Genomic DNA, 19,837 nt, shown 5'->3' with positions numbered 1-19,837 from the left:
GTGTCCTAAAATGTAGATGTCACAACATAATATGAAACTACAGAGAAAGACAGAGAAAGGATACAGTATTGCGAAAAAGCAATATCATGGTACTCAGGACTGCAATGATCAATATAGCTATGCAAAAAAATTCAATACAGCTAAATACTGAAGCGTAGATTGGACCGTGCCTGGGTCCGTATGTGTGTATACCTGCCTCCTGTTCTGAACAGATGTAGTTTTGAGCCAGTTATTTCAGCATCCATCAAGCATCTCAGCAAGCCCTTGTCTGAGGAGTCCGTACCGCTTCTAAATGATTTAACAAAGGCCAGTCTACTGAGATCAGACTTAACACAGATGAAGTTCTGCTGTTGGTAGTGTGGACTACACAGAGAAATCTTTTGTTACTTACAGCAGTGATATTGTTGAATATTCTTTGATCTGTTACATGAGCCCGCTGCCTGCAGTGTGATCATAGGAGTGTAGGTGTAACTGGTACTGCTGGGCTTAATGTCAGGAGGGGGAGGAAGGCTTTGTGCTTGCGCCTTACAGTGTGGGAGCATACCGTGTATTAATGATTATGGGTTTCTTTGCTGTGTGTGTGTGTGTGCGTGCGTGTGTGTGCGTGCGTGTGTGTGCGTGCGTGCGTGCGTGTGTGTGTGTGTGTGTGTGTGTGTGTGTGTGTGTGTGTGTGTGTGTGTGTGTGTGTGTGTGCGCGCGCATAAATGTTTGTATGAGTGTGATACTTCAATTCTTTGCGAGTCTGGTAGTTCCTTTGTTTTTCTTTCAAAGGTGTATTTTTTTTATTTCAGTGTTTCAAGTGGGGTTTTTTTGGACATAAAACTTTCTTTCATTTCTAAAGAGATTACTGTTTTCAAGGTTCTGGTTCACATCCCCAGCTGGCAGGGAACCTTGATGGTGGGAAGGAAAGCAGACAGGTAGACACACAGACTGGCAAACTAAAAAAAATCATACAGCTAGAAGGGTCTGGCACGCAGGCTGGTGCAGCAGGTAGATGGGTATCCAGACAGTCAGATACTGTAGGCAGACAGATGGTTAAAAGGGGCAGGTAGACATGCAGATGGATTTCCTGGCATGGAGGCAGGAAGAGCGGCAGACGGGACAGGCTGGCTGTGGCTGAGCCTGTGTCTGCCTGCTGCAGCCCTCGCTGAACTTGCTCTGTCTGAATCAAAGGGAGCACGATGTCATGTTAGGCAAAATCACAGGTGGGTTAAAGGCTGGTCTCAGTGCTCAACAGCAACTAACACTCTGGTCTCTTGGTACATCTATGCTGCTTTATCATGTATCAGCCCATAACCTGTTTTTTCCTGGTGTTTTATTATCTATGTATTACTATGTTTTTGTTTACATGCATTGTGCAATGATAAATTGATATTCTAACATTAAAGCACTACTACTAGTAGGAACTGTACCACCACTTCTGCTGCCTCTGATTTGTAACAATCTCAACCCAGCCCGAAGCCTTAATTGAGGGATAGTACAAGGGGTAATCTGGGTCAATCCTCCTCTGTTTAGCCTAACTCACTCACATTTATTCATTCTTAAAGAACTGAGCATGGTGCCCTGTGGTGAGCCACTGTTATTCTATTTTTGTCTTTTTAAAGAAGTTATTGAATTACAGATACTTTTTGACTGAATTTGATTTAAGATTTGGGTACAACTAACTGTGTCATCTCAACATGGATCTAAAAAAATATGCTTCTGAATTGTTTAAAGATAGAAATGGAGTTTATTTCTGAGTAGTTTGGGTGAAAATATTGCTTTAAAATGTGTCCTACCCTCCAAAACTCTTGCTGTAATCATCATAGTTACATTTGAAAGGTCTGGTTTGGGTCTTCAGAAAGAGGATGAGCTGTATATCAAATTGCATTTTGACCAAACATGATTATCGATTGGTTTGTCATAGCAGCGTGCACAGCGTAATTCCAAGAGGAGCTTTATTCCCACACTGGATTTGGTAGCAGCGTAATGAGTTGGTTCTACTCAAGAGTTTTGGGGCTTTTACAATCACATTTGATCTCTGCAAATCCTTTCTCATTGCGGGGAGGGGAAGAGGCAGGATAGCATGCTTTTGTGGTAATCCAACTTTGATGGTGACTCTGCTCTGTTTTGTTGCTGGTTGAAGGAGAGATTTACCTTCATTTTTGAATGGTTTGGTCAGCGAGTCATGCTCACAAGCAAGCCATTTGCTTTTTGTAATACATCATTTGTATTTAATCAGTAACAAAGTTTGATATTGCACATGTTCAGAATGTTCATTACAACTGTTTGTTTATGTAACATAGCAGAGCTCCTATTAAATTGCTTTATTTGTATCCATGTGAGTGAAATTATAATTTACAGAGGATTCAGATATTGCAGAGGCTCAACATGATTTAAGACTTTAAAGGATGAATACGCCATTGTCTCCATCACACACTGCTGTCTATATCTCTGCCAAGACAGAGCAGAATTTTACGATTTGACTTTTTTTTGGTAGGCCTGCAGTCAATAAGCCTGCAAGAGTAAGTTGCTGAACCTGACCAAGGCTCCCAAATAGTTCATAGCAACAGCATACAAATACTCTCAAGACCTCTGACATGTGCAGCTTAGGGCTTATATTTATATCCGTTTTTAGCAAGGCTTGTTCCACATAAAGGTCAAATGGGTGAGTGAAGTAAACCATTTGACATTACCCATAAACATAATAAAATGTGAAACATAAGACCTTATGAAACAATTTGTGCTGTAAATACAGTAAAAAAAATATTAGTAGTAAAAGATAGATAAGAAAAAGTAGATTTGCCATGAGAGCGCCGTTCTGTTATCATTTGGCCCTAATGCAGCATAATACAAAAAAACTTGATGTCAGTGTGTGCAACTGTAAGTCCATACATGCAGCACTGGATACATATGAGATGCATATTGCATGGTGAGCTCTCTCCAGTTTCTACTTTGTTGCTTAAATCGTTAGTTTATGATACTTCTTTCTCACTGCTTCCTCGACTTTTCCCTAATCTAATTCATGCTCTTTGTGTGGCCATTGTTCAGGGTTTATAGTAGTAGGCTCTAGAGCAAACACGACACACCCTAAAAGAGGATTCACACACTATTTCTATGGCTTTGCTCTGTTCAGCCAGTATTTGTGAAGGTGAACCATTCCCACCTAAAGCTAGAAACCAGACGATCAAAGGTGACACATGACTGACACTAAATGTGGTGCTAATGATTTGTGACTGATTCAGGATTCATAGAATTCCAAAAACATGATGATGTCCTCGTAAATCACCCGGACCCTGCCACTGTTTCCACAAAGTAGCTTTTGTTGCTCTGAGCAGCTGTAGGATTTGTCTTTTGAAGGCGCCATTGAGAATTTTTGCCATTCTCATTCTGGCTTTGGGAGGACCCTCTTCACACTGAACGGTCCAATCCCTGGGATAACACCCTTATATCTGTTTTTGGATGGAGTTTGCCTTCAAAGCTCAGTTAGACTCTGACAGTTTGAGCGATAGCCAATTGGAAGGAAAATAATTGGCTTCACTCCAACTGCTATCAACAGGAGGTTTGTGGGAGTCCTTGATTGAATAAGATGGATTGCCCAAAGCAAGCAATAAATGCTATCAAATGTCAAGTTTAGACGCTACAGTAGGCTCTGTGAGGACTATACCAAGGGCTGTAGTTATTGGAGCCAAAATAAGATTAGTTTTAATTTAATTGCATTTTAAATTAATTCTTAATCAAATGGCTCAGAGACTTAAAGTCCAAAATGTTTGCTGTGCTGTCAATATTGCAGTAAAACCAGTGTCTTTCACAGTATGGCTAAATACCAAACTAAAGGCAGCTCCAGCACTTACAGGGTTCCTGAAAGCAGCAAGACTACAAATGCAGATTTCATTGTAAAAGTGCAATACATTTTTGGTTATTTCTTGACTTTTTTTTTTTTTTTTTAATCCAGTTTCATACAAGTCCCTCTAATTGGCCCCAGTGGTCCCATTTCCACTGCAAACCTCAGGCAAGTGCCGCGCATTCTCACAATGTGTGCCAAACAGTCAACTTCACTCCTGTATGTGAACACATCTCACTTAGGAACAAGATTCTGTACATCCCAATGAGGGTCAAAAGCCACGGGAGCAGATGAGAGGCTGCTTGTGTGCTACCACCATGGCCAGCCCTGACCTCTAACCTTTGACCCCTGGCACAGAGAAACCCTGTGTTCCTATTGGCCCTGGACAGGAGGTGCTCTGTTAAGGAGGCTGCTCTCTCAAGGCCAAGTCTGTCTCCTCCTTCCTGCTCTGTTCTCTCTGAATTACAGCAGTGTTAACACCGACCACTTCTTTTCAACAAGCATCCCACTTACTCTGGGTGTTTTTTTTTGTTTGTTTGTTTGTTTTTTTTTTCATTTCTTATACCTTTTTAATATCCAATACACACGTTCAGTTTCATCTTAATTTCATGCAAAAAAAGATTAACACCGTGATTACAAGGCAGTGTAAGAGTTGTGATACAATAGATCAAGGACTGTATTCGGATGTATATTGGGGCCACAGCACACATAAAAAATAAATCTAGGATGGCGATCCCCCAAGAATACCAGAGCACATTTTCATTGTGATGGTCAAGCTGGAGATCTGTTAGCTCAGTCTGCTCAGCACTTCAGCTAGTTGATTACTGTTTAAATCTTGAGGAAATGTGTGTGGCACTTGATGTATTGGACCTGGATTGGGGCTGTTGTTCATGCATCATTTTTGTGGTGAAATTCAGGGAAGGAATAATAGGTTTTTAGGGTTCTGAGGTTGGTATTTGAACCTACACTGCTAAGAATACAAGGGCTTTATGGTTGTTTAGAAGATGCTAAAATGATGGACAGGGAACTGCACTGTCATCTCTTTCTTTCTTTCTTTCTTTCTTTCTTTCTTCCTAACTTACAAGGACTGGAGCACAGGTTTTGGGAGTGCAGTGTGTGAGCAGTGACATGTTTTGTCCACCTAAATGTGAGAAAGATTGTCCACTAGAGAAGTGCTGCCTCCACCAACTCCACTTCTTATGAAGACAGTTGCCTCCTAGTTTTTGTTTTTATATCTTTTTTTTTTTTCTTCCTCGCTCTTAGTCCCCTAACCACAATATTCAGAAACTGGCTTTTGTCTGCAGCAGGGACCAGATGGGCCATTTTCAAAATGTGAAACAATTTGTTGTCGGCTGTTTTTGTTTTTATGAAGCATAACAATGGCCTCATTGTGGACAAATTAGCACTTTCTTCCTGTTCACAAAATTGCATTGTTTGATATTGCAGGGGAAAGATTTTTTCTAAGTGAGCCTGTGTGTGTCAAAGCAGCATGTTCAACTGCAGGGAAGATACATCTCAATAAAAAGTGTGTTTCAGTTGTGCAATGGAAGTAAGAAAGTAAGACAGATGTTGATTTGTGTTTATGCATCTTTCTGTCAGTCAGTGCAATTTGAGGAAATGAGGACACACTCATTCAGCTGTGGCAAAGACTGTTGGATTGTGTGTTTTCTGCTTTATAATCAGATATCTCTCTTCTCCATCCATGTCATGCTCGCCAGAAGGTTAACCTTGAAGAGGTCACTCCTCCAACATCTGGCTCATTTATCACAGTCAATGGGTTTCATCACTCTGCTGAAGTCTTGGAGTTGGTGGGCTTGTCTTGTGCCGTCAAATGATCCTCTCCCTCTGAATCTCTCTCTCCACATCTTTTCTCTGGCCAGGTGTAGCTGCACCCTCCCCTCCCACACCGCTCGCCAAGATGGTGGCGTTGTCACTGAAAATCTGCGTTCGCCAGTGCAATGTGGTGAAGACGATGCAGTTTGAGCCCTCCACGGCCGTCTACGATGCCTGCAGGATCATCAGAGAGAGGGTCCCCGAGGCTCAGACCGGACAGGGTGAGAATGATCAATTAGTATTGATTGCAGTGTATAGAAAGGACACTGCAGATGTGGTGAGAATTACCAGGGAAAGAAAGAAGACTGCAGACAGATTCAGAGCCATAGAATTGCAATGGACAGAAAGGGATCCTCGTTTGAACTTGAGTTCGGTTTATAGGCTGCATGACTTTCGCTGGTGTTTACACTCACCCGCTTAAGTAAAGCAGCTCTTTTGTACTGTTAATGTTCAGGAATGTTGAAGGGTAAAGAAGACTGAAGTGTCATTGGTCCAGGAAAAGACTGATTTTGGAATGTCACCCAAAACGTGTCCATGGTCAACATTCAAATGGTCAATTAGGTTGGATACAAGATACAGGATTCTTTTTTGTTTGTTTGTTTGTTTTTGTTTTGTATCCTGTAAAAATGTACAATAAAAAGACCTTCATTAAAAAAAAAAATCAAATGGTCATGTGGTTAACAAGTAAAAACAAAACACTGAAAATGAAAAAAATTGAAATGCTGTGGCATTGTTGGCATAGTTGGTCAGTATTTCCAACAAAAGGAAGCTAAGTGAGCCAGCAGTTAAGACTGGTAAAAGCATCTCCTCTGATTTTTGAGATTAATCTATTTTGTACATATTCCCGGACAAAAACAAATTGAAATTTAACTGAAAACACAGAGAATGAGTATATTGTAGACCAGACAGGGTGAGATCTGAGCTGTCATGCTCTGCAGCTCACAAAGCTCGAGCTCCTTTTTAAATTAGGAAATTCAGTGCAAGACTCCCTTCCACCAAATCACACCCGTTTCTAAATATTCTGAAAATGCAATCAGTTTTTAAAATAAATATTACAGTTATACCTAAATGCTACTTTTGTGGGTGTGTTTTTGGCTTCTTGGTCTCAGTAATGCGCCACATCAATAGATGGATGAATATCAATAGGAGGATGAATAGTTAGATAAAGCTTTGGACAATATCCAAAATGTAATATCACAAAATTATGACAAAATATTATAATATTTGATATTATTGGTTATCAGCCAATGCGTAGTTAGATAATTATTTATCATGGATGGATATATCACAGCTAAAGCAAACTTGGGATTTCATAACTGAAACGAGAAAAACAGTCCTATTTGTATCTACTAAAGAAGTAAGAGCACTGAAATCCCCCCCGTGCCCCTGCCCTCCATCGCCTGACGTCTTGACAGATCAGCACAGGAAGCTGGATCACAATGTTCTTGTGACATTATTCAAATGCAACTGAGGACCTTTGTCACATGTCATAACTTCTCACTTTCCTTCTTCCTCCCCTGACTGTCCTCTGTAATATCTAATAATATAAACAAATAAATAAGTTCCATAGCAGTAGTCTCTCAAAAAGCTGATGTGTGCACTCTCTGTCCCACAGCCTCAGACTACGGCCTGTTTCTCTCTGATGAAGACCCCAGAAAAGGCATCTGGCTGGAGTCTGGCAGGACGCTCGACTACTACATGCTCCGCAATGGGGTAAGTATGTCAGCCTCTCTAACTACACTCTCCCACAGACACAATCACTAACCCAGCACACACACACACACTTTGGGTAAATATTTTTTTATTCTTTAATATTTAATATTAATATTTTTTTAACCCTGGCTTCCAAAAAAACACTCGGCTAAATATGTCAAGCTGACTCTCCTGCACACATGATGGAGTCAAAGTATCAGGCGATTTGCCACAGTCTCCTACACACACACACACACACACACACACACACACACACACACACACACACACACGCTGAGTAGAGGAGCTACTATATGTGCGACTGTTATCATGGAGTGAATGTTTGCCTGGAGCAGCATATGGCAAAGGTTAAAATGGGCACTTGAACAAGAATGAAAGTACACACACACACACACACTCACCTACACACCTAGGGAGCTATGTGTGACTGATACATGTAGAGAGATGTGTGAATAACATTGACCAAGTCAAACTCATTCACAGCACATATTGGAGCTCAGTTTGACCACACACACACACACACACACACACACACACAGCCTGCCCTTAATTTTGCACACTCTTTGTCCAGATGATGTTTATTGCTGTCTGAGCAAGCTACCAAGTCTAAGGTTTGAACCCAAGATGTTTTCATGTTAAGCTGCTGAATTGCTATAATATAGAAATAATCTTTTTTTGAATGGGACTTTGAAAAATACAGTTTTATGATGTAGTAAATAAAATGTTTCAAAAGGATATGAATAAGTGACTAAAAACAAAGCCAAAGTGAAGCAACCAAGTAGTTCAAAAAGCACACAAAATAGAAGTAAAGACCAGTTAATAATAGATGAAAACATAAAAGCAAGTCCATAAAAGTTAAGAAGTGGTTTCACCAGCTTCAGCTGCTTGGGCCAGAGTCTCAGATCCTTTAAGGCAAAAGCCCAATCAGCACCGATTTTCAGTCATGTTTTGCGCTCCCTTGGAGTACATTTTGAGTGTTTGAATTTCCAGCTTGTTTCTGCTCTTCAAATCCACCAAAGGCAACCCAGGTAGAAGGCATGACTGTGACCCATTATTCCAAGCCAAATCTCTCCTCATTGTGGTGATTTGTGGACCAGCGGGGTGATAGGCAGCCGTTAAATGAGGTTTTCTGGGCTCCATTCTCCCCTCTCTCCATGTGACCTGGGTGCATTTGATCATTTTCTTAATGGCTATTTTCCCTCCATCGCTTGCCTTTCCCTCTCTCTTTTGCCTACAATTCCTGAGCTTTCTTTTCTATGTTTTTTTCTGCCTTTTTTTTCCTTTGTGCCTTTCCCTCTGCATTTCTCTCACACCTTTTCTTTAACCTGCTCTTCAGGACATCCTTGAATACAAGAAGAAACAGAGGCCCCAGAAGATCAAAATGCTGGATGGGGCCGTTAAAACCATCATGGTGGACGACTCCAAAACAGTGGGAGAGCTGCTTGTGACTATATGCAGTAGAATAGGTATACATTGTCTTTACTACACTCAGTTTTTATCTTTGTACAAGAGTAATAGGTTTTTTGGGGGGGATAGGGTCTGATAATGTCTTTCAATTTAACTTTAACAGTCTTCATTGCATAACTCTAGCCTGGCATCATCCAATTCACAAAGCAACAGAAAAAAAACTTGTGTTGTAGTTGTTTGGTAGTTTTTTGCTATCCAATAAAAGTCTGCTCGTAAACTTTTAGAGAAAATATGCTGTCCATTTCCTTTAATACTGTTGCAACAGTGCATTCAACAGTGGCAGTGGTTGTGTATGAAATTGCCTCAGCAGCACTCTTCTGTCAGTCATCATATTAAATCCATCCCATATTAGATAAATGGTTGTGATTGGTCCGACACGGGCCAGTTTGGGTGTAAATTTGTCTGAACAGGAGGGGGGCTAGCCCAATCTACAAGAGCAAATAACATGAGCTCACAGATTCATCTGGTTCCCAGGCTGGCATTAATCATTTAAACCTTCATGAGGATTTACAGCCTAATTGTTCATTTAGAGGAAATAATTTCTCAGAATATCTCATAAATAAAAACTTATGAGTTAAAGGCTCATTGCTGATGTGGGAAACAGGTTCTTTCTTGAGCCGTGTGGTTGTTGTGTTTAACCTGTGTGTTGATAGTGCAGCTAAGACACTCAGGCTGAATTCAGTATCCTGCAGCTCTGTTTTGTGCTCCCACTGAGACTCCAAGGTCTGGGGTGATACTAAATTGGCATGCTTGCAATTAGCCTAACGTGGTTAATAAAGGGCTTAGCTCAAGTATCAACATTGAAACTTATTGTTCGGTGCTACATGGTAAATGCTATTGAAGTGGAATTACACACTGAAACTCAGTGTTAAAAGCATCCTTTTGAAAAGGAAAATCCGCTTGGTTCATGAACCGGATTTTCTTCAGTATTGGGGGGAAAAAAAAGAAAAATTGCAGAACTTTTGACACTGGGTTGTCCTTTCTAATGTATTTACAAAGTATTGAGAATGAGTTTTTTGTCCTTAGCAAATTAACTGCATTTTGGAACACATTAAAGAGAAAAGTGAGTCAATCCCTGCAGCTCTGACAGAGATGACTGGTTTTGGTTTCCCCTGTGAATCCAGGCATCACCAACTACGAGGAGTACTCTCTGATCCAGGAGATGGTGGAGGAAAAGAAGGATGATGGGATGGGGACGCTGAAGAAAGACAGAACACTGCTGCGTGATGAAAGGAAGATGGAGAAGTTGAAAGCCAAGCTGCACACAGACGATGACTGTGAGTTTGGGAGTGGGAGAAGAACATTTTTTTTAGCAAAGCAGAGACACTAGGCAGATGAATGGTGTCACTTTTTCCTGATGAATTTAATTGTCAGTGGGTATTATAGCATTTTAAGCAAAATACTGAAAAAGTTATTTGCTTGTGCTGCAGATTCACAGGCTAAGATTGCACATGTAATTCACTGGATTCGACCTGGGTGGCATTATTTATCTCTAGATTTTTCCTTCCTCCGAATCTCTGTGTACTATGTCTGAGCAGCAGATGCCATAAAATGATATCTGAGGATAAAAAGGGATTGCCTTGACTCAGTGGCAGCTTTATGGGACCTTTTTGGGCCTGCCTAAGTTATCTACCATCTTACATAGGTATTTGGGCATATTGTATCTGGAACTTTCAACCTCAGGTAAAATGTTGAGCCCTTTCCTTCATGTCTCAGCCCAATCACCCCCTTATTTACTGTAGGAAAAAATGTAGCTCTTCTGTAGGCTTAGTGTGAGAGAGAGATGATTTTGTTGTTTATGTGGGCAGAATCTGGCTTTGAACTAAGCGTTGAGTTTATGGGCCTCTCTTAGATATAAAGCAAAAGTTCTGCTTGTGTCATTTTATGCATGATTAATTTTACCTTAATTTGACACAGGTAGGGGACAGGAAACATCGGGAAAAAGTGAGGCGCAACAGTGTCCTTGGCCATTTTTGGAAAGTTAGGAAGTTCTGGTTACATGCTATGGGCCTGAGCCAACGGAGCCGCCAGGATGCCTCGGATTCTGCCTGTTTACACCTTCAAAGCTATTTGGCTAGCGTCTCACATCAAAGTGAGATGTGAGAAAAGGGTGTGAAGAGAGTGTGAGGGGAAAAAAACATTTTTCATCAGTGTAAGCTAGGCTGTGGTCTGTTTGTGATCAGTAGCCACACAGGCCTTGGAGAAAGCAGATATTGGCTCATTCGTTATTATTGCAGACATTTTTGCTGGGGTGTTGACACCATTCCTTGGCCTCCCAGGGGAGCCGAGAAACCAGTATACATTTCTTTACTGTGGTTTTATGAAATGTGTAACAGCAAAGTTTAAGTCGTGGCGTTCCACTCTTGAATGGAAAGTACATGATTTTCCAAGTCTGTGGCATGTTTTTTTTTTTTTTTTTTTTTTTTAAATAATTGATTATTACTTCAGAAAATCCCAGTCCCAGCTGAACATTGTTGGAGACTTTAGATATCACAGCAAACATGTAAACTTTTTCTCTCCAAGTAAAGGGAGTGATTGGGTTTTGTTTATACCTGTGACTTGTGTTGTCAGTGAACTGGCTGGACCACAGCAGGACGTTCAGAGAGCAGGGGGTGGACGAGAGTGAGACCCTGCTGCTCAGACGCAAGTTCTTCTATTCAGACCAGAATGTGGATTCCCGAGACCCGGTCCAACTCAACCTGCTTTACGTACAGGTCTGACCTCCTCTACAGTCTTCCTTCTGTGTATATTTTTACTTTTATAAAAGGTCCTCTTTAGTGACTTTTGGTTTAAAAAAAAAGAAGATCTTGTTCACTTCTCAGATGTCAAGTTGTTTAGTCATAAAATATGAGGCCTTCTGGCCCACCATTGTACCCCAGGCCAAGTCAGATATCACTGAATGCCATAGTCGACAGCACATCATGTCACACCCCACCCTGAGCCCCCAACCCAGGAGAGCATAAGCATAAAAAGCATCAATACAAGCCACAAGACACAACATCCATACACCACCCCCCACCCATCCACACACACACATTGTTCCTTTGTCCCCTAATGGCAAGAAGTAATTACCAAAATGCACAGTGATGGATGGCTTTTGGGTGGATTGAGAAATATGTTGTTTTTCTTCATTTAGCAGGGCCAACTTGCTATACTAGTGCTGTGCTCTTGCTGTTTTCCCCCTTTTTTTTGTTCAAAGGAGTGTACTTTTATGAGAAGGAAACAGAGTAGGTAAGAGACAGGAGAGGACATGACTCATAAGCCATGGCGGCTCATGGAGTCTTAAACACAACAGCGTCCCCTATACTGAAATATTACCATTACCAAGGCACTGAAAGAGTGCTAGAAGAGCCCAGAATAAGTAAAACTTCTATTAATGAGGTGGTTCTCTGTACTAGTATTGAGTTCAGAGAGCTGTTGGGGCAAAATACACACATACATACACAAACATGCCTGCTCTTATAGAAGTTATGTCTTTGGAAAGGACAAACACATGTAATTGCACAAATTGGTGTCCATATCTAATGGATCTTTCTCACACATCCACAAACTGCCCCTACGCACACGCGCACACGCGCACACACACACACACACACACACACACACACACACACACACACACATACAAACAAACACAGAGACAGAGAGAGAGAGAGAGAGAGAGAGAAAGTACTCCATGTCACTGATGGGCTTTCATCATCTCAAAACATATTACTGCCTTAGGGCCCAGTTATTTCTGTGGTGTATGTGTGTTTGTGTGTGGGTTTGAACATTTATTTTCCTTTTTAGAGTGTTTTTTTTTTTTTTTTTTAAATCGAATGCCCCTTTTTATTTACTGGCCAGGTGACACGCTGTTCCCTTAATAGCCTCCTCTGTCACTGTCTCATCCACTGACCGACAGACTGGCATAAGTAGCAGCAACAGTATGATGTGCATGTGTATGTGCTTGCATGAGAGAATGTATTTGAGGAAGAGTAACTCACAGTCTTCCCAGACAGAAATGGCTCATCTTCATGGTCATCTGACCTCTGCTGTAGCTCCTGAGGATAAAAGCAGCACTTTTATGGCGCTGCTCTGCCCTGTTCTCTAAATGGCTGTGAACGACGCGTGGTTAGATAGAGGCCTGTTTCAATTAGTTGGCTGGCAGGGCTTAAAGGCTCCTTATGTCCTCTGCCAGTGGTTCTTCTGCAGTCATTGAATGGTGGCACGGCACTATAGCAAAGAAAAACAAAAACACAAACTGGTTCAATCTTCTGCTGTCAGAGTTAAGAGGTAAAAAACAAAGAATTTAATATTTAAATTTGATTATTTATATTTCCTCCCTAAATAACTACATCCACTTCTTAAGAGTTATCATCTCCATTAAGCAAGTGTATCGCATATATGAGTTAAAAATACTGACCTTTTAAAGCAACACCATCATGCCAATTAATGCATTTTTTGACACTGGAACACAAAGCATTTTCCATCCAGTTGTAATCAAAACCAGATGATACAGATTTCACAGTATCTAGGACCAAAAAGAATGGCAGCATGTACAAAAGGACAATGTACCAAAAAAGGATAATAAGGTGTATAACATAATTAAATTGATGTTATTTCCAATATATGACAAAAAAAATCATGAATTGAAATAAATTATAGTATTAAAGGTCCCATGGCCTGAAAAATGCAATTTTTGTTGTTTTTGCGTGATAGGGAAGGTCTTGGGGCCACACAAATACTGTCCCATGCATTTCACCAATGATAAATGGAATTGCACACAGCCTGTTTTTTGAAACTGTCCCTGTAAAACGAGTGGATTGCACTTCCTTGAATTTCTGACGTCAGTGTCTGTCCTGACGTCAGTGACTCTGCCCACAGTGCGTGCGTCCCCAAGCAACCAGCTACCAAGCAACCGAACTTAGTCAGTACCCCTCCGTTCCCATGGCAACAAGTTCACAACATATTTACAACATATTTAACAAAAATAGCTTACCATTCTGAAACATCTTGTAATAAACGGATTTGAGGTGGTTTGGTTTCTCTGTGGTTTGGGATCGTACTGTCGTAAACCATCACGTTCAGGGTCCTGGCTTCACGGGTCCCGCAGGGTTTTAGTCCAAATTTGCTCGTCTGTTGGGCTCATTTCAGTGCCGACTGTTTTACCAACCCGACACAATACAATGCTGGCTTCATCTGTGGTTTGGGATCGGAGATGGGCTCAAATACGTATGGTTGTATAACATCACGCTCAGCGGTAGCCATGACAATCTTACATAAGATGATAACTCGCTTTCGACAAGTTTTCAAATAGTTACTGTGTCTCGTTGGCTCTGTTTTTCTCTCGCTCAATATGGCGGCACGCTATTGTTTACGCCCCAGAATGCATTGTGCAATGATGTCGGTTGATTGGCCCGACCATATGCCACTCAGAAAGCAGTCAGCCAATCAGTGGAGAGGGGCTGATTCTCTCTTCTGATTGGCTAAACAAACCGTGCTGCCAGAGCTCCGGGAGAAAGGTGAGAGAGAGGAGCTGTGGACCACAGGTACTCAAAACCACAAATACATCATGCTAGGGATAACAACAGTTTAAATAAAACCCTGAAAAAGTGTACACCGTGGGGCCTTTAAAGTATAAATGCTTGGTATGCATGCTTTACTACATCACTATGGAAACAGCTCTGACTCTGCTCCCTCAAGCTGCTTTGACCACAAGAACCATTAATTGACTGATGTGTGTGGGACCATGTGCGCTGTCCACGCAGCAAACACAGTAAACACTTAACAGAGGCATGAATTGGCTTTTAAGAGTTCAGACAGGAAACGTCTGAAAACCGTATTCACATTAAGGTTTACCAGTTTCAAAATGACAACCTGACCAGCCTGTGCATGGAAAAAGTGACAGTGCACAAGGTGTGTCTGCACTGTCGACTTTCCTCAGTATAACTATAATTATCAGAGCATAATTATAGTAGTGTATGAAGGGCACAGAAATGTGACCAGAGAAATGTATGGACTTAGGTAGAGAATCTACAGAGATATGTGGAGCTCAGAAACAGCCCACGTTTGGGGAAGGATAATATCCAGAGCATTGGAAAATGAAGAGCCATCCAGGATAGTTTATATATGGTAGATTGAACTGAACAGGCATCCATGAGTTCACTGCCACCTTTGCTCACACGTCTGATCATAAGTATTCAGATAGAAGTTACTGGGATTAAGGCTTGGCAATATCGACAAAATCAAATCTGACAATATGTTTGACCAAATACCTTGATATCGATATTATGACAACATATACTGGTCACTGCTTTCATGAAAATTTCATGACATTCATTAATGATGTGGATATGATCATCAAGCATGTAGAGGCAAATAACAGAATAGCTACAACAGTATAAAAAGTTAAGATAATGTATATAATATAATAATGTTAATAATAATAATGTTAAATATAATAATGTTGCAGCTTTTAAAACCAAGACATGACAACATTTGCATCAAATTATGATATTACAATATCAAAAATCCCAGACTATATCAAGTCTCATATCACAATATCAATATGGTATCGTTATATCGCCCAGCCCTAACTGGGATTAACAGTGGCACAAAACCCGGGAACAGTAGCCGTGTTTCAATCAGCGTATTTTTATGCACATTTTGAAGTATTGGGAGGTTGATTGAAGTGGCATAATTCTCACACTTTCTCAATTTCATAAATGTTTTTACACTCGTTTTGAGGTGTTTTTTGCCTTGTTCAGAAAATAGTTAATGCACCAAATGGGAGATGAAAACACTTAATTCACATAATGATGCAGCGGGGAGCTGGGTAGCTATTCCCCTGTCAGACAACAAACACGACAGTGGAGGAGACACTACGCTGCTCTGCGAAATGCTGAACTGTGAAGTGCTCTGAGCAGCTGTGGTGTCGTGGATCCCCTTCCGTCATCAGTAATCACTCGCCTATTAATTTACCACAGAACTGTCAAAGAGCTAAAAAATTGTTGTAATACTGACTGCCGATTTGTAATGCCAACATCATTTGACTGTATTTGCCATGCAGCAGCAAGGAAGGAGGGAATGTTGGCCTTTTAAATAAACCTGAACTTGAACTTATACTTTTCAGGATTATTCACATAACATTGTTGTTGGAAATATTCATTGATTTGCATTTTATTTTATAGAATTTTTGAAATGCACTTAAAATATATGAAACATTTTAGATGGAAATCCAGACAGTCAGATGACTCTAATGTCTTGTAACGCTTGCTAACACATTTAGGCTTTCTTTGTTAAAGTCATGGATGAAGTATTTGGGTTTTGCTTTGTTTTTGTTAACCTGGAATGGTTCTGAAGATATCTAACAGTCTTGTAACCTTTTGATGCAGTATTGTTTGGAAGTATCAGCACATGTGGTGGTTAATGAAAGCAATACATTCTTCTCAGCCAGACGCAAATGGACCATGTGACATAATTAGGAAAATGACACAAATATAAACGATTAAAGATGCACAAAGGCATTCATGAGAGAATTTGGGCCAATTCTTCTTTTAAGAAGCCCTGTCATCACTGAATGTTGTGGACAGGGGAAAGGAGGGCTGTTTCCATCCAGTACATTGTATTGTTTTTATAAAGAAAGTGTGTTTACAATGGTTGCGGCGGCCTTCATGTTTCTTTTTTTTTTCTCTCATTGTTTCTGTGTGATTCCCGTGTTTAATGCATTTGTATTGTAGTACTAATATATCTGCAGCTGGAGAAAGTGGAAGGTACTGTATTCACTCTGGTGATGATGGTGGTGCTGAATTGCCTAAAATCAAAGAAACTTTATTTGACAGGATATCATCAGATGTTATTTTTTGAATGGCCCTGAGAGATGAATACCAGTACTTGGCCTCACCACATGCTGTATTATCAGTGGACGTGCTTTGTTACTTGGCACTGCGAGTTTTCTGTTCACCTTTATCCTGAATAATGAAGGTAAACATTTGTCTTTCAGGCACGAGATGACATCCTGAATGGATCTCACCCCGTATCGTTTGACAAGGCGTGCGAGTTTGGAGGCATTCAGGCCCAGATCCAGTTTGGGCCACACATAGAGCATAAACACAAGCCTGGATTTCTAGAGTAAGCATTTATCACACAAGGAGATTTCTGTGTGGTACAATGTAGTTTTATTCAAAAGATCCACCATTTGGAAAGACATAAGGGCTCACAAAATGATAATTAATGTTGCGTTTAAAGCACATTATGGCCTGCTATTAGAGATATGTGTTTTCTTTAGACCTTTACTTTCCAAATTCTTTGTTCTTTTTTTGTTTTTATAAACTGGCAATACATTTAGTTGATTCTCTGCCAAACCTTTAGTGTAGATCCCATTTCACTGGATCAGACTTTCCCGAAAATTGCTAGTAGGAAGAGGGACTCCTTGCTTTAAAGTACTGCTAGAGATGATATTTGTATTCATGTTACAAGTTCTACTTCAGCAGTATATGAAATTGATTTCTGTTTTGTTTGAGTTGAAAAACAGCAATAGAAAAACAGGGACCTCAAGGTTTTATGTATGAACTTTCAGCCTCTACTTGTGTTTATTTCTCTCCTAGCCTGAAGGAGTTTCTACCTAAAGAATACATAAAGCAGAGGGGTGCTGAGAAGAAAATATTTCAGGTGTGGTCACCATTTGCCATTTTGATAATACTTGTATTCATTATTTTAACATTAATTTAAACGAGCAGTTTGTGCAAGTCCATTTGTGTTCCATCTTGCAGGAGCACAAAAACTGTGGAGAAATGACAGAGATTGAAGCAAAAGTTAAATATGTCAAACTGGCGAGGTCTCTGCGGACATATGGAGTCTCCTTCTTCCTGGTCAAGGTAAGTTGGAAAACTTCTGTAATATAATATTTATTTATTTTGGTAACAAATAGAATACACTGTTGTATAGAACACGTTACCCCTCTCATTCAAAGAAGAGATCGTCTTCTCCTAAAAAAGAAAAAACACCTACTTTATTTTTCCTCTTTTGTAAATAGAGGAAATGAGAAGTTTTGGAATGAGTTAAAACCATAATGGGTGCTGTTATTTCTTGAAAAAGCTCTTCTGTGTGCTCATTGTTACCAGTTCAGGGGTTGTGAGCAGATTGTTGAGTTTTGCCTGAATTTAACACGACTTCGCATCACACAAACCAAGAGCTGCCTCTTGGCCTCTTATAATACAGCAGAAATTGCTAACCCTCTACGCTGGGCAAAGAGACTCATGAAAAGAATTCAGCTCCACCTTTGCATTAGCTTTAAAGCCAACCAGATGTCAGTAGAAAAATTCCTCTGCCTTTGGACACTCCAAAAAAGGTGTGCATACACACGCACCAGTGCAAGTGATGAAGTTCCTCTCATTCCCAATGTCTTTGGCCTTGTTGATAAAATGTCTTTGTAGCATTAATGTTGCTTTCTATGCAGAATGTTAATGACTCCAAGTTTATTCACTGTTTCTTGTTGTTGAAATGATAACAAATGAAAAATTGCCTGGTGCAATCTATGGGAATCCATTCACACATTTATTGTACATGCATTTTTGACCATTCACTAGGCCAAACACTAAGCGTCCCACTAAATATCCTCACAACTCTCCTGATTAACCACCCCATCATTTGTCTCCATCCACATAACCACAACGACCTGTGTGCCTACATGTATAGACTATGGTCTGATTCAAGCTCAGTTATAAAGCATCTCTGATGGTGGCAGTCTAATTAACTGTTATAGCCACCTACGAGCATGCTCCAGTTGTTCTCTATGGTTTTTATCAGGTCCAGCTTGAGGATTTTTGTGCATTGCCCATATCATTGGAATGTCAGTGATTATGTTAATAGCCTTTTCTGGTTCATTCTCCTTTCTATGTTGAAGGAGCCTTCTCTATTTTCTAGGTCTATACTTATGTTTATAGTCTTGTTGTTGAGCAGTATACACCATTGACAGGATGGTACAATGTGACATCATAAACCAAAAGATTTCATTGGTGAAGCATGTGCTTTCACAGATGTGTGGTGTTAAAACCACTTTAAATTGGTTAAGACTTTCTTGAAGAAAATTACTATGTTTAAATAGTAAATTCAGTAGTTGGACTGAAAGTCCTGTGACGAGTGTCCTTGCTCTTGTATCGCAATGCTGTAAGTCTATAATGATATATTGAATAAAATTGTAGATATGTAATGCACAATCCGTGCTCTGGAGACTTTCTTCAATCAAATTGCCCTTGGTAAACTATAATAACGTGCAGTGAGTATTTTAAATCAAAGTACTTTTATTGCTGCTGAGACATGTTAAAGCAGTTATCAGACCCGTTTCTGAACACTTGCAAATAACAGTGAACCCTCCTCTGTATACAAGTGTACATACAGAGAAACGTGCACACAGAAACACAGAAACAGTGCATGGACAGTTATGTTCCACACAGTCTCTCTCATATCCTGCTCTTACATCTGTCTGTGTCTCTCTCTGACTGTCTCTCTCATGCATGCACACACACACACACACACACACACACACACACATACACATACATGCAGAGACACACAGACTGCAAGCACCTTGTCTACTGGGAGTTCAGTGTCTTCCTGGATGGAAACCAAATGTGTGCCTGTGCAGTGGAGTGTGGCACTGAGATTAGTTCAGAATGGCACGGTGGGGCAGTGGGTGCAGGGTTGTCAAGTGAGGGATGCTGGGAGTCAGCGTGAGGTCAAACTTGGGCTCCAGCAGTTTCTGTTCATTGATAAGAGCAACAACTGACTTTATAAGTTCAACCCCAATCAGCGTTAATATTGTCAACAAATTTTTGAATGAAAAATAGTAGTTGATGACCCCTTTTTTTCATGACAATGACAAAACATTGATGTAATTGAGTTGTTCTGTAAATACAAAAGAATTTGTTTTATTATTTTTTTTTTATTTACCACCAACAAAAATAGTGACACAAAAATGTCAGAAGTAAACTAACAAACAGGTACAAATAAACATAAATTTGT

General features: G+C 40.3%; 1 protein-coding gene across 1 annotated transcript in view; it reads left to right on the top strand.

Moving 5' to 3' along the window:
• tln2a (talin 2a) overlaps positions 1-19,837 on the top strand; it is a 126,937-nt gene that overhangs the window by 40,551 nt on the left and 66,549 nt on the right. Inside the window, exons 3-10 of the mRNA XM_030048435.1 lie at positions 5,704-5,877; positions 7,272-7,369; positions 8,706-8,835; positions 9,961-10,113; positions 11,408-11,550; positions 16,818-16,945; positions 17,422-17,485; positions 17,587-17,691. Coding sequence (XP_029904295.1) covers positions 5,742-5,877; positions 7,272-7,369; positions 8,706-8,835; positions 9,961-10,113; positions 11,408-11,550; positions 16,818-16,945; positions 17,422-17,485; positions 17,587-17,691 — 957 coding nt within the window. The 5' untranslated portion in view covers positions 5,704-5,741. The remainder of the gene's footprint in view (positions 1-5,703; positions 5,878-7,271; positions 7,370-8,705; positions 8,836-9,960; positions 10,114-11,407; positions 11,551-16,817; positions 16,946-17,421; positions 17,486-17,586; positions 17,692-19,837) is intronic.

This window comes from Myripristis murdjan, chromosome 3 (genome assembly GCF_902150065.1).
Source record: "Myripristis murdjan chromosome 3, fMyrMur1.1, whole genome shotgun sequence".
Taxonomy (NCBI): domain Eukaryota; kingdom Metazoa; phylum Chordata; class Actinopteri; order Holocentriformes; family Holocentridae; genus Myripristis; species Myripristis murdjan.
This window is presented reverse-complemented; position numbering and strand designations above follow the sequence as displayed.